Source organism: Hibiscus syriacus, unplaced genomic scaffold (genome assembly GCF_006381635.1).
Source record: "Hibiscus syriacus cultivar Baekdansim isolate YM2019G1 unplaced genomic scaffold, ASM638163v2 tig00110283_pilon, whole genome shotgun sequence".
Lineage (NCBI taxonomy): Eukaryota > Viridiplantae > Streptophyta > Magnoliopsida > Malvales > Malvaceae > Hibiscus > Hibiscus syriacus.
The window spans coordinates 1-18,083 of NW_024062661.1; the positions used below are offsets into that span (position 1 = coordinate 1).

At 32.1% G+C, this 18,083-nt stretch overlaps 1 protein-coding gene across 1 annotated transcript; it reads left to right on the plus strand.

Annotated features, from left to right (window-relative positions):
• Window positions 1–11,191: 11,191 nt before the first annotated feature.
• On the plus strand, window positions 11,192–16,377 carry LOC120116104 (isopentenyl-diphosphate Delta-isomerase I-like). Its single transcript, XM_039136651.1, has 6 exons — window positions 11,192–11,476; window positions 12,811–12,866; window positions 14,122–14,213; window positions 15,368–15,470; window positions 15,577–15,714; window positions 15,928–16,377. Exons 1-6 carry the CDS (start codon window positions 11,232–11,234, stop codon window positions 16,170–16,172), a joined length of 879 nt encoding a protein of 292 aa, XP_038992582.1. The 5' UTR covers window positions 11,192–11,231; the 3' UTR covers window positions 16,173–16,377.
• The last annotated feature ends 1,706 nt before the right edge of the window (window positions 16,378–18,083 follow it).

Consider the following 18,083-nt stretch of genomic DNA (forward strand, 5'->3'; position numbering starts at 1 on the left):
CCCATCGCCCCGCAAACTTTTGCGGTCATCAAAGGCAGACGACAACTTAGTCCAGGTAGCTTTCCATATATACGAACCCCACGGAAACAGATTCCATGCATTCAGGTCCTCTACCAATATTATTAGCTCCGATGAATAGGTTATCTGGCCTCTTGCCTAAAAAGCCGGCATACACAAGTAGTAGAAGGCATACTCGGAACAACATCGACGTCTTCCATCCGAGTGAAACCAGCTTCTTATTAAATAATTTCTTCAGGTCGTCGACATGTAGGTTCGGCTTCTCCATTGACTCATCCGGAAAAACCCGGGATAACCATGATGGGCGGGCGATATGACGAGTGTACCGGCCTACATCATCGTGTCCGAATCGTAGACCAGTGATTAAGCAGAACTCCTTCCGCCCAAGCAAGTATACGCTGGTGGAAAATGAAACCATATCTCTTCCTCACCACGTTGTATACTGTCGGGTAGATTGATGTCATGGTCTGAAGCCACAAATGGGTCAAATTAGCATCTCCACCCGGATGCTGTACTCTCAGCCATGGCCCGAAGCAGGTTTCCTCAAACAATTGTCTTTGAGCAGGTGAAAGCTTCTTTGCAATTGTAGTGGCCAGGCTGACTTTATTTCTCAAGGTCAATTGAGCCGAAAAAAATTTCTACAAAAACAATAAACATACCAAGTTAGATATACCAAAAACTACACTGTGAAGATATACCAAAAACAATAAACAAAAAGTAGTAGTTATTCTTGAAACTAAAATTTGCAACACTGTTTGTCTTTTGGTTGAAATGAAAATCGCAACGAGAGATCGCAACGCGAGGATGACAATCGCAACGAGAGAATCGCAACGCGAAATGAAAATCGCAACGAGAGAATCGCAACGCGAAATGAAAATCGCAATGCGATTTTGGTTTCGCGTTGCGATTCTCTCGTTGCGATTTTCATTTCTCGTTGCGATTCTCTCGTTGCGACAGTCATTCTCTCGTTGCGATTTTCATTTATCTCGTTGCGACTCTTCTGCAAATTGAAACTTGAATGGATGCATTACTTCAACCAAAAGACAGAACAAAGACAAAACAAATACTAACTTGAAAATCGCAACGAGAGAATAGCAACGCGAAATGAAATCGCAACGACAGAATCGTAACGCGAAATGAAATCTAAGTGAAATGGTTAATCTATTATTGAAATGACCAGTAAACTTATCATCAGTTTCAATATGAAAAACCTACAATAATGCAAACATTTCAAAATAAAAATAATTAAAAAAACTAACCTCGGAGGTTGATTTTCCATTTCTGATATTGTGAGGGATTTCTGACCGTGAATGGTTGTGAGGGATTTCGCCGGAGATGGGGACGGAAATCTTCGGAGATGGGACGGATTTCTTCGCCGTAGAGAGTGAGAGATGGAGATGGGACTGAGTTGTGATTTTAGGTTTTAGGTTATGAGTTGCGATTACGGGATTTTGTCTTAATATTTTTGTAATTTGAAAATAAAATACGCGTAGCGATTAATGGCGCTTTAAATATCGCGTTGCGATTTACGGATACGCGTTGCGATTTATGTATTATCGTTGCGATTTACGGATACGCGTTGCGATATACGGATACGCATTGCGATTTACCCATACGCGTTGCGATTTACGGATACACGTTGCGATTTACGGATACGCGTTGCGATTTATGTGTTCGCGTTGCGATTTTCATATTCGCGTTGCGATTATGGAAAATCGCAATGCGAATTTGTACTATCGCATCGCGATTTTCAAGAATCGCGTTGCGATTTTGGAAACTGATTTGCAATTCTGGAAACTGATTTGCGATTCTGGGGATCGCGTTGCGATTTTTATTTCGCGTTGCGATTTTGTTGGTCATTTTGGCAAATCCAAAAAAAGTTGGTTAAAATCGTATATTATAACTTTTTTTTGGTCACTGAGGCGATTTTCTCTTAAAAAAAACCTAAGCTTGTACCACAAAATTTTTTATCTTTTATTAATTTGGTTTTTTTGAAAGAAAAAAGTTACAGGTGGTGTGCATTAATACACAAATAGTCCCCCAAAAACCATTATTTTCCAAAATAGATCATTTTTTCATGACAAACTTAACATTGGTAGGACTTGGAATCTTCATTCAACTTTGGTGATGATATAAATAAAATTTTAGAACAAATATCATCGGTAAAATAAATAATTAACATAAAAATATTTCATATTTCAAAGTGAATGTATGTACACCCTAAAAAACACATATATCATACTAAAATAATTCTATGCACTTATGTCGTCTCGAGAAAAATATTATCAAATGCGGTCTTCAAGTAATGGAGCCGAGTGAAGATACATTACACCATACGTATAGTGTTTTTGGTTGTTGCAGGCTAAACATCTTTCGTAGAATTGAAAATAATTCTGAACGATGATCATTCATGAAAAAAGTTGTAATGATGACAAACTTTTCGGGGTCGTATTGTGTATTCTCAACAATAGTATTAGATAAAAGGAGCTGGGACTATCGTCTTAAAATTTTTATATTTTATATTTTAAAACTTTTTTATATTTTTATTGATATAATAATTAAAACTGTAAATGTAATATTAATTATTATTTACACACTCAATTAATTTAGTTTTAAATTTAAATTTATACCAATTTAATCCATTAATACATATCAACATCATCACTTTCCTCGACAACACTATTATTTGGGATCAATTGTAACACCCCCAACCTGTACCCGACCCGGATACGAGTCTGAGGTGTCACATTGACTTTTTAAACTTTGACTCATGACAAAAACTCGAGAAAATTTAAAACTTTCATTAAAGTCACAGCGGTTTGTTTAACTCAATCAATTAGTACATGCCAACTATATTCAATATACAGAATATATCTAATTCAAGACATCTTTTCTGGTCTGATCTTCGGTAAGAAGTAACTGACCGGTCTTGCTCCTCTTCACTTTTCTTCTAGCTTTTCGGAAACTACGTGTGAAACACTCACACGCTAAGTCGATGACTTAGTGAGGCATAAAAACATATAACCACTACTAATGCATTCATAATCTATACTTATTATATCATACAAAATCATACATTTTGTCATGCAACCACTATCCACTTGTACACACACATCATTCACATATTCTTATAACAGGCTTCATAGCACAAAACATGTAAATCATATGTAAGGTATTTATTATTATCTCTTTATTAGTCTTATTTTCGTTATTTATCTTTTTTGTCATATGTTCTTGCATCAATACCTCTTAACCAAGCTATATTCACATCATCATATCACATATCACTTCACACCATAAAGATTACAGACCAATCACATACTATCATGCAAGGTTCTTTTATGTCATTTCCTTTATTAGCCCATGTGCACATGTGAGAACCGTAAATATGTGAGTTTATAGAGGTTGTGCACTAATGTTGTTACCACAGCTCGTATAATTGCACCAAAGTGCCACGTAGAATTGCACCGTAGTGCCATATAATAATGTCCATAAGGACCACATATCATTCCTTAAGAATCATATACATATACTAGGGATCAAGTATGTGCCTCACAAGACTTCACACATGTTCCAAATAATATATACATATCCCGAATGACCGCGTAGACCCTCGACTCTTGGCATGCCAACTATACCCCTAGCTCTCAAGACACATAACATGGGCACTATCTTTTATATCCTTGCACATATTCATGTAAACATATCACATATTCATATAAGCTCGTAGCTTCATTCACATATACATGTAATCACGTAGTTCATGTAAATTCTCATATGATTTCATATTCATATAATCACGTAATTCACTTACACATAGCACATTTTCATGTAATTCACAGATATCCCTTAGCTTATATCTCTTGATCATTTAATCATAACTTCTTATCACATATCTCATAGTAATGTCTTCCTATATTCATTTCATCACACAGGCTCATAGTTTATGGTCATATTATTCACATTCTCTGACTTATCTCTTATGATATGGTAATCACTACACTTATTTCATATAAACTTATTACCGAATAATTCACATATAAACACCTATATCACTTTCACATAGCTTATATAAGTTTCCTGAATCCTTTCATATTACCTGATAACATATATCATAGTATATAATAACTTATCTCATTTCGTCTACTTTATGCTTTATTTCTTTATATTCCCTTAGATTATATAACTTATGTCGTATTTCTAAACATATATATACACTTAATCATATTTATTTATATACTACTTTAATCCATTTAATTAATTCAATTTCATACATTTCTTATAACCTTTTCATATAACCCCATAGATCTTTAGCATATAATTTATCATATATATATACACACATATCAACGCTTTATATTCCAATTCCCTAATAGATGTATTATTCTCATTCCATTCTATAATTCAATCTTATTTAGTTTCCTCAATTCTCATTAAATCAAATAACTCTATTTTACTATTCCATAACCATGTATTTCACATAGTCTATATTTCATTATCTTATTACTTATATTTATTCTCCTATGATTCTTCATAAACCTCTATTTTCATTTCCCTACATCTCTTGACTTATCTTCTATATTCATATAATTTCATACTATTTGATATTCTCTCATTAACACTTAATAGTGTGTGTACATAAACCACATAGCACATACAAAACATATCAATTCATATATCAAGCATACATACACTCATATTCAACTCGTGCCTTTAATCATGAATTCATATGTAACTCTTCAGGAAATAGACTCATCGCAAGTCTTCTTCCCATCACCCATCATATACTATTGAATATGCACTCACCTGGCCTCACTAGTCAATTTCAATCTCTTATCTTTCCCTTTGATCGATCTTACTTGACAATGATTCCGGAACTCGTTCAAGCTCTGAATCTACATAATTATACATTTTCAAGACAATTATTAGATACCTACATCTTGTAATTCGATACTAACAACTTAAACGAATTTAATAAACCAATATTCATTTCTTCCTTTAGGGGGGAATCGGTTCCCCCCTGTGGAGTATCGGTTCCCCCATGACATTATGTAAATTCTGGTTCGTTTGAGGGGGTATCGGTTCCCCTTGAATGGGTACCGATTCCCATAGCCCATAAATCACATTTTGAGCTCGAAAATCACTTCATTTTCAGTTTCACACTTCCTATTTCACTTCCTTTAATATTCTTAACTCAAATATACATACTTAAACTAATAAATTTTCATTCAATATCTCTTTAACTTAAAAATTCACTCCTCCACATAGCATTCAAGAATCATACCAATTTTCCATGTTACCCAAACTTAATTCTAACACTTCTAGCTTATTATTCTCATAGATGACATGTCAAATTCAACTTCCAATTTGAGTAATGAACTCTATTTCAAAATTTCATTCAAAAACTCTTAATCTTTAATCTCTCCTAATTCCACCATCCTTTGTTTTTAAGATGATTTAAGATTTCCTTAAGCTTAATTATCATCCAATAATCATAACCAAATCCTAAATTCAGCTAAATATCAACTAACAAGAGATCTTACCTTTGTTTATGGCTTCACGGTGGAAAAGAAGAGAATGAAGAAGAGAAGTCTGGAACTCTCTCATATTTCCCACGTTTTATAATACTCAAAAAGGGAATATAAAAATCTTTCTCATGAAAATACCATTTTACCCCTTTAGTTCATCCCTCTTTACGATTTAATCCAATATTAAAATTCTTTACTTAACTCCCGAGACTTTTAATTTATTTCTAAATTGAGCACAAAACTTTCAAAATTTTCAATTTAGTCACTGACCCTGATTTGGGATGTTACACAAATCATCCCTTGAAGCATTACTATAATCGAGAGAAGGTTCAAAGCACTACAATCGCAAACCAAACAAACATGGATGATGGATTGACGCGTGATTTTATGTTAGGAGATGATTATATAAAATTCTAAAAGAGGGCGTAGTTATAAAAATTATAAGGACAAAAACAGATTATCAATAGAAAATATAAAAAAAAATATAAAATATAAGAGAATTTGAAAACTCTGGTGGGACGACTGCCCCTACTCACCCCTCGGTCCATCCCAAAATAAAGATATAGAAAATCCTAAGGTTTCAAACAACCTTAGTGGTTAAGAAATTGTTATTATTTCTTAATATTTCAGATTTAAACATCATGTATGCAATAATTTATGAATGTTTAATGTCATATAATTGAAAGTTTTGAATAATTATTGTCTTATATTCACTCAGACTATTAATAATAATAAAAACACTCAAGAGGTAACAACTAACAAGACACATTGTCCAAGAAACATTATGTTCAATGGAACTACATTCCTCGTGAGGATAATGTTTTGTTAGATGTCGTGACGATCCAATACTTCATCCAACTATTAAATCTCATAACACCAAAGTCATTCCAATACAAAAAGGGTTAAGTGGTAAAATAATAAAAAAAACAATTTATCATAAACTGACAAATCCTGAAATATTTTGAAGGGCGTATATATAGAATATATTTTTTTATATAAAATAAATACAAATAAAATTTTAACGTGAGTACCACCAGTAAAACTAACAACAAACATAAAAATTTCAAATTACCCGCTCTAAATAACCTTTGCATCCGCCACTCTTGTCATCCACATATCATAGACTAATCAATCAGAAATGTTTACGTACTACATCAAGGTATCAAAACCCTTGTTTGAATGAAGAAAAAAAATTCAATCAAATAATTAATTAATCTAGTGGGATAAGACACTAGATTTCTTAAATATCTCTAAAAAATATGAGTTTCATATAGATCAACTACAAACCTAATACATATCTAGCCCCGATAATACCCATATCAAATGGTGTTAACATATTTTATTATAGTTTTAAGTAGGGGTGTGTAAAAAATCCGATTCATTTTTGATTTTTGAATAATTGGGATTATATATCCGAAAAATAAATTTTCAGATCAGATACATATCGATAAAAAAATTATTTTCAAAATATCCGAAAATCCGATTAAAAAAACTGGATCTTTAGAAGAACTTACCCATCTAAGCCCACTCTAGCGCCCAGCCGTGAGCTGCCCATTTAGTTTAAAATATGGGCTGCTTTTTTAAGTCTCATCAATCGTTATAGTAGTGTAACTTGGGTATATTTGTTGGTGTCCAAAAGCGATTATCTAGTCTTATGAGTTATGAGATTATCTATTAACATACGTCTCTTAATTTCAAGAATATCTTATAAGTTTTATAGAAGAAAATTGATTATATAGTCCCTTTAAATTGTTTGGGTGTGTTTCCTTTACATGAGTGTATGGCAGATAAATAAATAAGAAATAATAAGGAGATGACAGTTGGGCACGGAATAGCATAATTTACGTAACATAAATAAGGTTGTAGTTGGAAAATGAAGAAATGTCAATGTATTTAATTTTTGTTAAATTAATTTTTATGTTCAGTTTGGATTCGGATATTCAATTTGAAAATTTAGACATCCAAAAATTTAGATATCTGATTTTTTCGGATCAGATACAGATCGTAATTTTAGTGATTTATATTTTCGGATATCCAAAATTTTAGACTGGAAAATATCCGATATCCGAATGCACGCACCTAATTTTAAGTTTAATTTAATATGAAATATGTGCATTAAATTTTATCCAACTTTTCATATTCGTAAATAGTTCATCCAAATTTATTCAGATTAAACTTTCGTTGTCAAAATGTTTCAATTCAGATTTATAAATAAAAAAATCTCTTATTTAATTTCAGACCTGAATCGGTAAGTCTACCTTTGAACGTGTTTAATTGTAGAAATAAGTGTTTTAATTTGAGTTGGACTTGTGGCGGCTTTACTTAATACTTGGTACTGTTTGACTGTTGAAAGAAAGTGGGAAATTAGGGGCAGGGGCAGGCGCAGCAGCAGCTATTATGTAAAAATTTCAATTTTGATTACATTTTGAATTAATTATACAACTATCAAACTGACTCTATCTCGACTGCCAGAATTGACTTTTTCAATTGTTCTTATTAACTAATGGCCGCCAACCATGACTCCACAAATTTATAATAAACACTATTTAAACATATTTAACATTGACACCAACCAAACGATATTAATAATTAAGGGATGGTTGTTATCGTTAGAGATATCGAGATTGAATATGACGTTTGCATAGATGTTTAAACATCCATTGTCAAATAATTAAAATTCTTTCGATAAACACCTTATCATCTTCTATGGCATAATTAAAGAGTCGTCTTGTTAAGATAGTACATTAAGAAAGAAGGAATTACTAATTCTATTTCATTAATAAAGAGGCTCATAAAGATCCCTTTGCAAGCCAATGGAATAAAGGATTGTATGAAATCCTTACAGCACCATGGAATGCTCAATTATCCCTTAAGTTATGCTTTTTAAAACATTACTGTAGCCCATTATATATATTTCATGCCCTCTTATCTATATCCAGTTACAAATTATAGTATAGACTTATCATTTTTGATACGTGACATGCATATTGATGGATTTCTCATAACTACGTTATTGTGCATGCAACTATTTTTATGGTGAGAGATTATAATCCAACTACCTTTTACAAAGACATATAAGATTGTACCTTAGGTTTAACATCCCACATAAAAATAAGAGTATTTCGACAAAAAAATGATTAAAATCATTCCTTTCGGATTCATTCCAAGAATGCACTGAAGCCAAGACAGGATTATTTTACGAGTCTGCAAGATTCTTTTCCTCTACAAAATAGACCCTACAAAATAGAAACAACTATGAACAAATTCTACACTTTATATAATAACTTTTGAAAAATATAAACAACATTACTAAGAGGAACAATTATGAAGTTCAAATTAATCATAAAAGAAACATATACCCTACAAAATTTAAAAAAATTAAATATTTTTTATCTAAAATTTATAAGATAAAGTACACATATGATCACTAAATTATGTTAAGATGATTTTTATCATTAGTTTTTTTTAAAAAAAATATATAAAATGGTCATAGAATTATACAAAATATTCATTAAATTTTATGTAATCATTACAAAATGATCATTAAAACTTATCAAACTATTATAAAATGATCTATAAAATTATAAAAGACTATCACTATTTTATAATATACAACGATCATTTTGTAATAATTTAATAAATTTAATGATCATTTCATAACTATTTTAGGGTAAATTACACATTCAGTACCCCAATGATCACTTTTATCCCGTTTTGTTCGCTCTTTTATTTTTTTTCAAAATCATATATAACATTACGTTTTGGTCATCAACTGTTAAAAAATTAACAGAACTACTAACATGGTATTTTTTTCAACGATAATATGAAATTACCTTATGGTGACAAGTCAGTATCACCCTTACTTTATTAACGACAGATGACCAAAACGAAACGTTAAATATGATTTTGAAAAGAAAAAAGTTAAGTGAGTAAAATAAAAGAAAAATAATAATTCATGTACTAAATGTATAGCTTAGTTAGTATTTATATAATTTAACCACAAATATGTAATGTTTCTCCAAAGAAAATGAAAATTATGTAACGTTGAAAAGGGAAAGGATAGGATAGGTCAAAATGTGGAATAACCGAATACGGTGAGGGGAGAAAGACAGCAGCAGCAGCCACATTGGATCCAACTCTTTGTTAATTAATAAATTGACCACTTCGTGTATATCTTCATGATTCTTACATTTGTCCAATGGCATCGCCACCCGATCCTTTTTCCCGGAAATTTCTGGATTCAGAACTGCCAAACGGACACCTATCACAGCCACGTGTTTTTTCGACTTCGGCCCAAAAATAAAACAAATCTGATTTAATGTGTTTTTAAAAGGATAATGGTTCTTTTTGCATTTAATCAATAATATTTATTGGTAATAATAACTTTAAAAATACTAATATTCTTTTAATTTTATCCTTGTTAATAACGAATCGCTTCTATTATGCTAAAAACAATTACGAGTTCAGACTTTAAAATTATAAAACTCCTTTTTAATAATTTATAAATTTCAAAAATTATATTATATATATATATATGCTATTATTAGGGAGAGAACTCGGGAAAAATATAGCTTTAGTTTTATTTGTATATTATTTTGTTATGTTTCCAAAAATGATCTTTGAATATTGTTATATCTATATCAATTATATAGTTACATATATACATCTCCGTTTCCATAAATCTTAAAAAAGTCTATGATATTCGAATTAGTTATAATATCCGAATATAATATCTGACAGAATCATATGATCTATCATAATATAATCTAAAAATTTGATTACCAAATCTATTTAATCTACTGACCTACGAATAACTATAATGACTTTATGCCTAACAACATCAACTAAAGTTATTATTAACACTTCTTAATCACGATTCAAATGGAAATCTCCATTTCATTCTCTTTTATTCTTATGTTCTCTCATTATGATCTTCCACTCAAATTAAAAGAGATTAATCATCAACAATGAATAAAACAAAGAGAACGTAAGCTAAATAATCAAGTCTTATCTTATTACACTTAATTTATTTTCTTAATTTTTTAATATTTATAAATGCTATTTAAAAATGTTTTTTCCTAAAGAAATGCAATTATTTTAATTTTTTATGAAGCAAAAAGGATTATTATTAGTTAAAACTAAGGATGTAAATGAGATGAGATAAATCAAGATTTATTCAAATTCAGTTCGGTCAATACTCAAATTAATTGGGCTTCTCTCAAATTCTTAATGAGTCAATACGAATTATTTGATATCTAACTCGAAAAGCTCGTGAACAACTCAAAAAATATATATATTATTTTTTAAATTTAATTATTAATAATATTAATATTTATATGTTATTTTTTCATATAAAAAATACAATATAAGACTTTTATGTACTTAAGGATCAAATTTAAAATCGAGTTCAAATTTGAGCTTCAATTGAGCTACATCTGATAATATTTTGAGTTAGAGTTTTTTTTAAATTTGAGTCGAACTTAAACAATTTAAACCCGTAAAATTTTAAGCAAGATTAAACTTAACTTTAATCGAATTCAAATATTTCTAGCTTAGCTCAATTTGTTTACGCTCTAGTAAAAACCGAAATCAAAATAATAATATTAAAATAAACATAATAAAGAAATGAATAAAAGAAAGACAAGGACCAGCAAATTGGCCGATTACAGTGCGAGCAGAGACTAAATGCCTTTGCTTTTAAATACTTCCTCAGCTCTCTTACTTTCTCGTTCGCTTGCTTCCTCTTTCTCTTCTCCGACTCCCCGTCTTTACCTCCCTTCCTCTTTTCCCCACCCTCCCCTTCGATTCCCTCACTTGAGGGTTTCCCCGTCTTTTCGTTTCCAAGCTTCCGCCGCCGCCGCCGCTATCATGGGTGACGCTCCCGACGCTGGCATGGACGCTGTCCAAAGACGCCTCATGTTTGAGGATGAGTGAGTTTTTCCAGATTCCGAACTCCGCCCCCCTTTCCCGTTTTTATTTACGTTTTTGCCATTGACCTTTGTTTGCTGTTATGCCTATATGATCGCTACCGAGAAAATGAAAGAGAAAGGAAGGGAGGTTTAAGATAAAGTTTACTGAGTTTACTAAGTTCCTTTTCCTCTGTTGGAAAATTCTATTATCATTTTACGACTAACATTACATTATTTAAAGCTTGTTTAATAAATTGTTGATTGCAACCCGGTGTGTTTTTAACATCTTTGATCTATACATCTACTTTTCTCGTAGATTTGTGTATACAGTAGGGTATAGGTATATGTATGTTCTTTGCAAGTAAGCTTTAGAAAGTAGAGTTAATTGATAATTAGCTTATCATTATATGATTTAATTATCTCTAAAACTGGAACTTGTGTAATTCCTCTGAAATAGTGACCATTCCATCGAAGGTTAATTTTTGTTTTATTCTTGTCGCCGCGATCTGCGTTTCTTGCTAACTGAGGGGAAATGATTGGGCACTTCTTTTGTATAAGAGGCTAGTCAATTTTGAGCTTGTATATTTACTGCTGAAAGTTATTTTAACACATGTGGTGAAAAAGGGAAAAAACATTAAAAATACGTTACTATGACCATGATTTTATTCATATTATAGGAGGATCCCCTTCTGGCTGCTAGCTAAGTCAATTGTGAAAAATAAATAGGATGATATTGCTAGCTAGCCCCATATTATCTTTTATCATCTTGAATGCCATCATTTTTTATCTACTGTTATGGAGCCAAAAAACGTATGCAGCCAGGCTTACATGCTGTTATCTGTTTGGTTAAATGTAAAACAATTCTCGACTTGAACTCTTATGCGAAGGCAACCACGTTAGTTTATGGAAAAAGGGAAAAAATGCGTGTGAAAATGTTGAAAAAGAATGAAAACAGGGTAGTTTATTTTCTTTATTTTTGTTTTACATGTTTTCATTAACATGTGTGATTTTCATTTCTTTTACCGAAGTTCTTTGTGTGCTGTGTATTCATTAGCTGGATTGAATTGAAGGAGGAATGTGATAGTGATACGTGAATGGTTGGTTGTAGTAGTTCACTAATTGTGGTATCTTTTATTGTATAGGATAACTCTTTCTATTACCAATATTTTATATTTTCTATAACACAAATCAAGGTCTAAAACTTTACCGAACATACAGTTTGTTATATGGCCATATTATTATGAAGCCTTTTCGTTTTGCAACTACAGAGGTCATTGTATTGGTCCTGCTCTTTTGAAGTGCACAATATTTAGTATTTAATACTAACATATCCCTTTGCTTCAAACTTCTTGCAGATGTATTTTAGTGGACGAGAGTGACAATGCTGTTGGCCATGAATCTAAGTACAACTGTAAGCAGAAAATCCCTATGATGCAGTTTCCTTGGGTCGTAGCAGTGTTGGCCTGCATCATCTTTTTTGTCTTTTTAAATTTAATATGCTCAAACACACACTCGGACACATACTTAACACGTGTCTAAAGTCCAATGCATTCATTTTGACTGCATAAGGCATAATCTAATCGTGCAATGAAATTATTTTTATTGTGATGACTTAATAGCTATATTAATCATTCACTCATAAGAGTAGTTATTAACTTAATTATGACATTTTCTTGATCTAGCTATTATTTATATGTATTTCCTCTGAATTTATTTTCTTGTTTGGAATATTATAGTATTTGCACCTCTGTTCTCTATTTTCTGTGGTGGCCATGCCTAGTAACAAAGATTGAGTATGTTGTATCTGTTGTAAAACAGTTGAAATGAAAGCTGGTAAAATTTCTTACGGCTTCCATAAGTGGTAAAGAAAACGCTCCTTTTATATGTAGGTTTAGAAGGATATCAGGAAGTTACATGTCCTTATTGTATCCCAAATATTTTATTAATTTCAGTTTTCTCCTACGAGCAAAATTTTGTATATGAATATTAAATGTGCAACAACTGCATGAATTCAGTCCTGATTTGATATTTTTTGTCTTCGATCCTCTCTATTGATGTTGAGATTGACGTATATTACTTGTTGCTTTATTCATCAAGTGTTAATACTTTTCGGTTGGCAAATTATCTTGACCAGTGGAAATCATATTACTGTTGTTTTGGTGTTGAAAGGGAGATGATGATCTGCTGTTACATTTGAAACCGACTTTCATATACAGTGGGCCCAGTTATTATCTTTCAAATTTTATAGGATGGAGAAGCTCGTTTATAAAATTTTCTTACTACAGTGGAACTTTGAACAATTGGCTGCACCTGTTGAAAGAGAATTCATTTGATGTTTTTTAAATTTCTTTTGTAAAATCTGAAAAATACTTTGGCACCAAAATTTCGCAATAACTTTTGTTGTGTAAAATTATTGTGTTTATTCGTTAGGCTATAAGATGAATCACTTCATTTGCATGTAGGCCCTTTATTCTGCCTGTGATTTAAGAAGTGAAGATCAAAGAAATGCTTGAATCTCTGGCATAAATTTGGATCTTGTAGATTGTGTTTTATGTTGCATTATGGGTATTAAAGGATGTCTCTTGGCTTTTTTTTTTACTGTCATCAATGTCTTCACTATATTTCCTTTATTTCTGCACTTTTAACACCATCTTTAAAATTTACAGGTCATTTGTGGGAAAATATTTTAACTGGAAAGATGCTGCATAGGGCATTCAGTGTATTTTTGTTTAACACAAAATATGAGTTACTCCTCCAGGTAAACAATAAAATATTGGTTGTTGAGATATTTAGAATTGTTATTTTTTCAAACTTCGGCATTATAATGCCATATGAAGCCGATAAGGTATGCCTTGACATCTCATTTAGTAGAGTCTTAAAATTATAATATGCTTCTAAGCACGCTAGTTAGCACTAGCCAGTGTTTTGGTTGTAAAAGTCAACCCAACACCTATTGCACCACTTAAGAAATCATGACCTTATTTTCCTTAACTTGGGGAAAACCTTTTACACTTGTTGAGATTATAAATTCTATACAAGAGTTTCTCCTTCCTCTATTTTATGTTTTCAAGAGTCACCTTGCTCAAAAAAACGAATTTTCAATGACTTTTTCCTTCTCCACAAAATAATTTCAACTTCCAATTTTTTTTCAAGATATTATCTCCATAAAATAATTTATTCAATAAAGATATCATTTTTGGAAAAAAATGAATCTTAGAACTATAATTATAAAATAAACTTTAAAAATATTTTACAAGTCATGAAAAATAAAATTTGAATTATTAGATTTTTTCTTTTCATCAAGGAACAAAGTGACATTTCACAATGTAATAGCTTAGTTCTACTTATTCAACATTTTTTCCTATCAAACAGTGAATTATTTTAGTACTACTGTTATTACATCTATTTTACCACATATGTATTAAATAAGTTTTTCCTCATCCTATTAGACTAACCAGTTAAACGAGGTGTGAGTGTAATCACCTCATTTTTTTTATCATTTAGTTCATTGAAGTTGTGATTTTGACATCTAAACTCCAAAGTAAAAAGAGAATAGGTAAGTGTAGTTGTAAGTTGGACAGGTTGATCACTATGAAGTCAAGTTTTATATGACCAGTTGCTTTTAACTTCGGAATGGGTGATTAAAAAAATACGAGAAAGATAAAACAGAAATACGGTGAAATTGGATATTGTCGCAGGTCGCAGGTCACAGGTCACAGGTCACAGGCTCTTAGCAGTAGCTATCACCTTTCTTTATCTAAATCTTACCCTTTAACATTCTCTATAGTCTTATTTCTAATTTGGTGCCAGATTTGACATTGAATACAATGCATATGCACAATAGTTGTGCTTTGTAAATAGTTGAGGAGGAAAGTTTTCTTTACACGTCTTTCCTTTTGGGTACTTTGGCAGCAACGATCTGCAACGAAGGTTACATTTCCTCTCGTCTGGACCAACACCTGTTGCAGCCATCCTTTATATCGTGAATCGGAGCTTATTCCAGAGAATCATCTTGGTATATACCTCCTCTTCTACACCTGTTTCGGTTAAAACCTTTTTTATTTCTGATATGACCGATAATTTTTTTCCTATTTCCTTTTCTAATAATCATCTACTCACAGGGGTGAGGAATGCTGCCCAAAGGAAGCTTTTGGATGAACTTGGCATTCCTGCTGAAGATGTTCCCGTTGATCAATTCACCCCACTGGGTCGCATGCTCTACAAGGCACCTTCTGACGGAAAATGGGGCGAGCATGAACGTAATACTTCCACTCTCTCTGCATAACATTCTGCCCTAAGCTTTCTTTTATTTTCTTTTTTTAACTGCAAAAACAGTTTTGAGATTTGCATTCAAGGGAAAGTTGTTACAATTTACAAATTATGCATTTCAATAGCTGGTGTTGCAATCGTTTCACATCTTTTTGTTGACCTGATTTTGTGGGTATTGTATGAACCTTTTCTTTATGGTGCAGTTGATTACCTCCTATTCATTGTCCGAGATGTTAATGTTCACCCAAATCCGGATGAGGTAGCAGATGCAAAATACGTGAACCGTGATCAACTGAAGGAGTTACTGCAGAAAGCGGATGGTGGTGAAGTGAAACTGTCGCCGTGGTTCAGACTGGTGGTTGAAAATTTCTTGTTCAAGTGGTGGGATCATGTTGAGAAAGGGAACCTGAAGGAAGTAATTGACATGGAAACCATTCACAAGTTGTAGATTAGAAACAAGGGACATGAAATAAAGTACTTGCAGAAACAAGTTTAATTTCAGTAAATGCAGGCTTGAAATAGTTGTAAACATGTGTGGTTTGGTTCAGATTTATGTTGTTGCTAAATTTTGAGTGAAAAATGTTGCAAACTTACGAGGGCATGTACCTTAGATTTGGGTTTCAATAAGAGAGGTTGTATTAGTTGAGTGTGTATTTTGGGGGGTTCTATGGTTTAATGGATTTAAGATTTTCTATTTAGGGTTGATTTGGGTTCAGAGAATGATTTTTAAGTAATTTTTCATTCTAATTAAATGAACACCAATCTAAATTGTTATAAATATAATAAACTCTTTGTATATAAAAATATGATTTAATTTGAATAAATATCCGACTGACATATTAGATCTTTTCATAATGAATGATCTATAACATCGTAAGCCTAGTGGCAATCTCATTCCATTCCCTTACCTTGAAGAAAGCCTAGTGGCAATCTCATTCCATTCCCTTACCTTGAAGATTCACGAAGGTCACCATCCACGTATCTCTTGTAGTCAACGTGAATATGCAACAATGATATAGGCGTATTAATACTTGTTTGAAAGAACTCACAATCGTACTGATTCACATACTATGGGTACATATTACAGGTAGTATAACATATCAGCTGTGATTTACATACAAACAAATTGTACCATCATTGAGTTCTTTTTTAGCTCTTCCATAATTTCTAGACTGAAAATGAGTTGGTTGGCCAGTCAAGCAATTGTTTCTTTCCATAGGTTCCTAAGTTATCCAACTAATAATTTTTTGGTTTCACAAACAGCAATTATAAAAATAGAAAATAACCTCAGTGATAAAAGATGCCTTATAATATACGATTTTAATCAATTTTTTTTGGATTTGCCAAAATGACCAATTAAATCGCAATACGATCGATAATTCGCAACGCGATCTCCGGTATCGCAAATCAGTTTCTAGATTCGCAACGCGATTCTAACTATCGCATTGCGATTTTCCAAATTCGTAATACGAATACGTAAATCGCAACGCGATTACGTAAATCGCAATGCGAATTCGGAAAATCGCAATGCGAATATGTAAATCACAATGCGATTACGTAAATCGCAATGCGAATTAGGAAAATCGCAACGCGAATTTGGGAAATCGCAATGCGAATCTGACTATCGCAATGCGATTTACATAGCGCCATTCGTATTAACGCGTATTGTTTTTTTCAAATTCCAAACACGAATATATTAATATATCGGAAACTGAACCATCCACAGTATATCCCGTAATCGCAACTCATAACCTAAAACCTAAAATCACAACTCAGTCCCATCTCCATCTCTCACTCTCTACGGCGAAATCCGTCCCCATCTCCGAAGATTTCCGTCCCCATCTCCGGCGAAATCCCTCACAACCATTCACGGTCAGAAATCCCTCACAATCATTCAGAAATGGAAAATCAACCTCCGAGGGTTAATTTTTTTAATTATTTTTATTTTGAAATTTTTGTATTATTTTAGGTTTTTCATATTGAAATTGATGATAAGCTTACTGGTAATTTCAATAATAAATTAACCATTTCACTTAGATTTCTTATTAAATTCATTCGATTGCTGCCAATACTGCTAAACTGTTTAGTCTTTAACCTTGTGAAGTTAATATTTGTCTTTGTTTTGTCTTTTGGTTGAAGTAATGCAGAAGAATAATAGTTTCTAAACGTAAAATCGCAACATGAAAATGAAAATCGCAACACGAAAATGACTATCGCAACGAGAGAAATGAAAATCGCAACGAGAGAATCGCAACGCGAAATGAAAATCGCAACGATATAATCGCAACGCGAAACCAAAATCACATTGCGATTTTCATTTCGCATTGCGATTCTCTCGTTGCAATTTTAATTTAGCGTT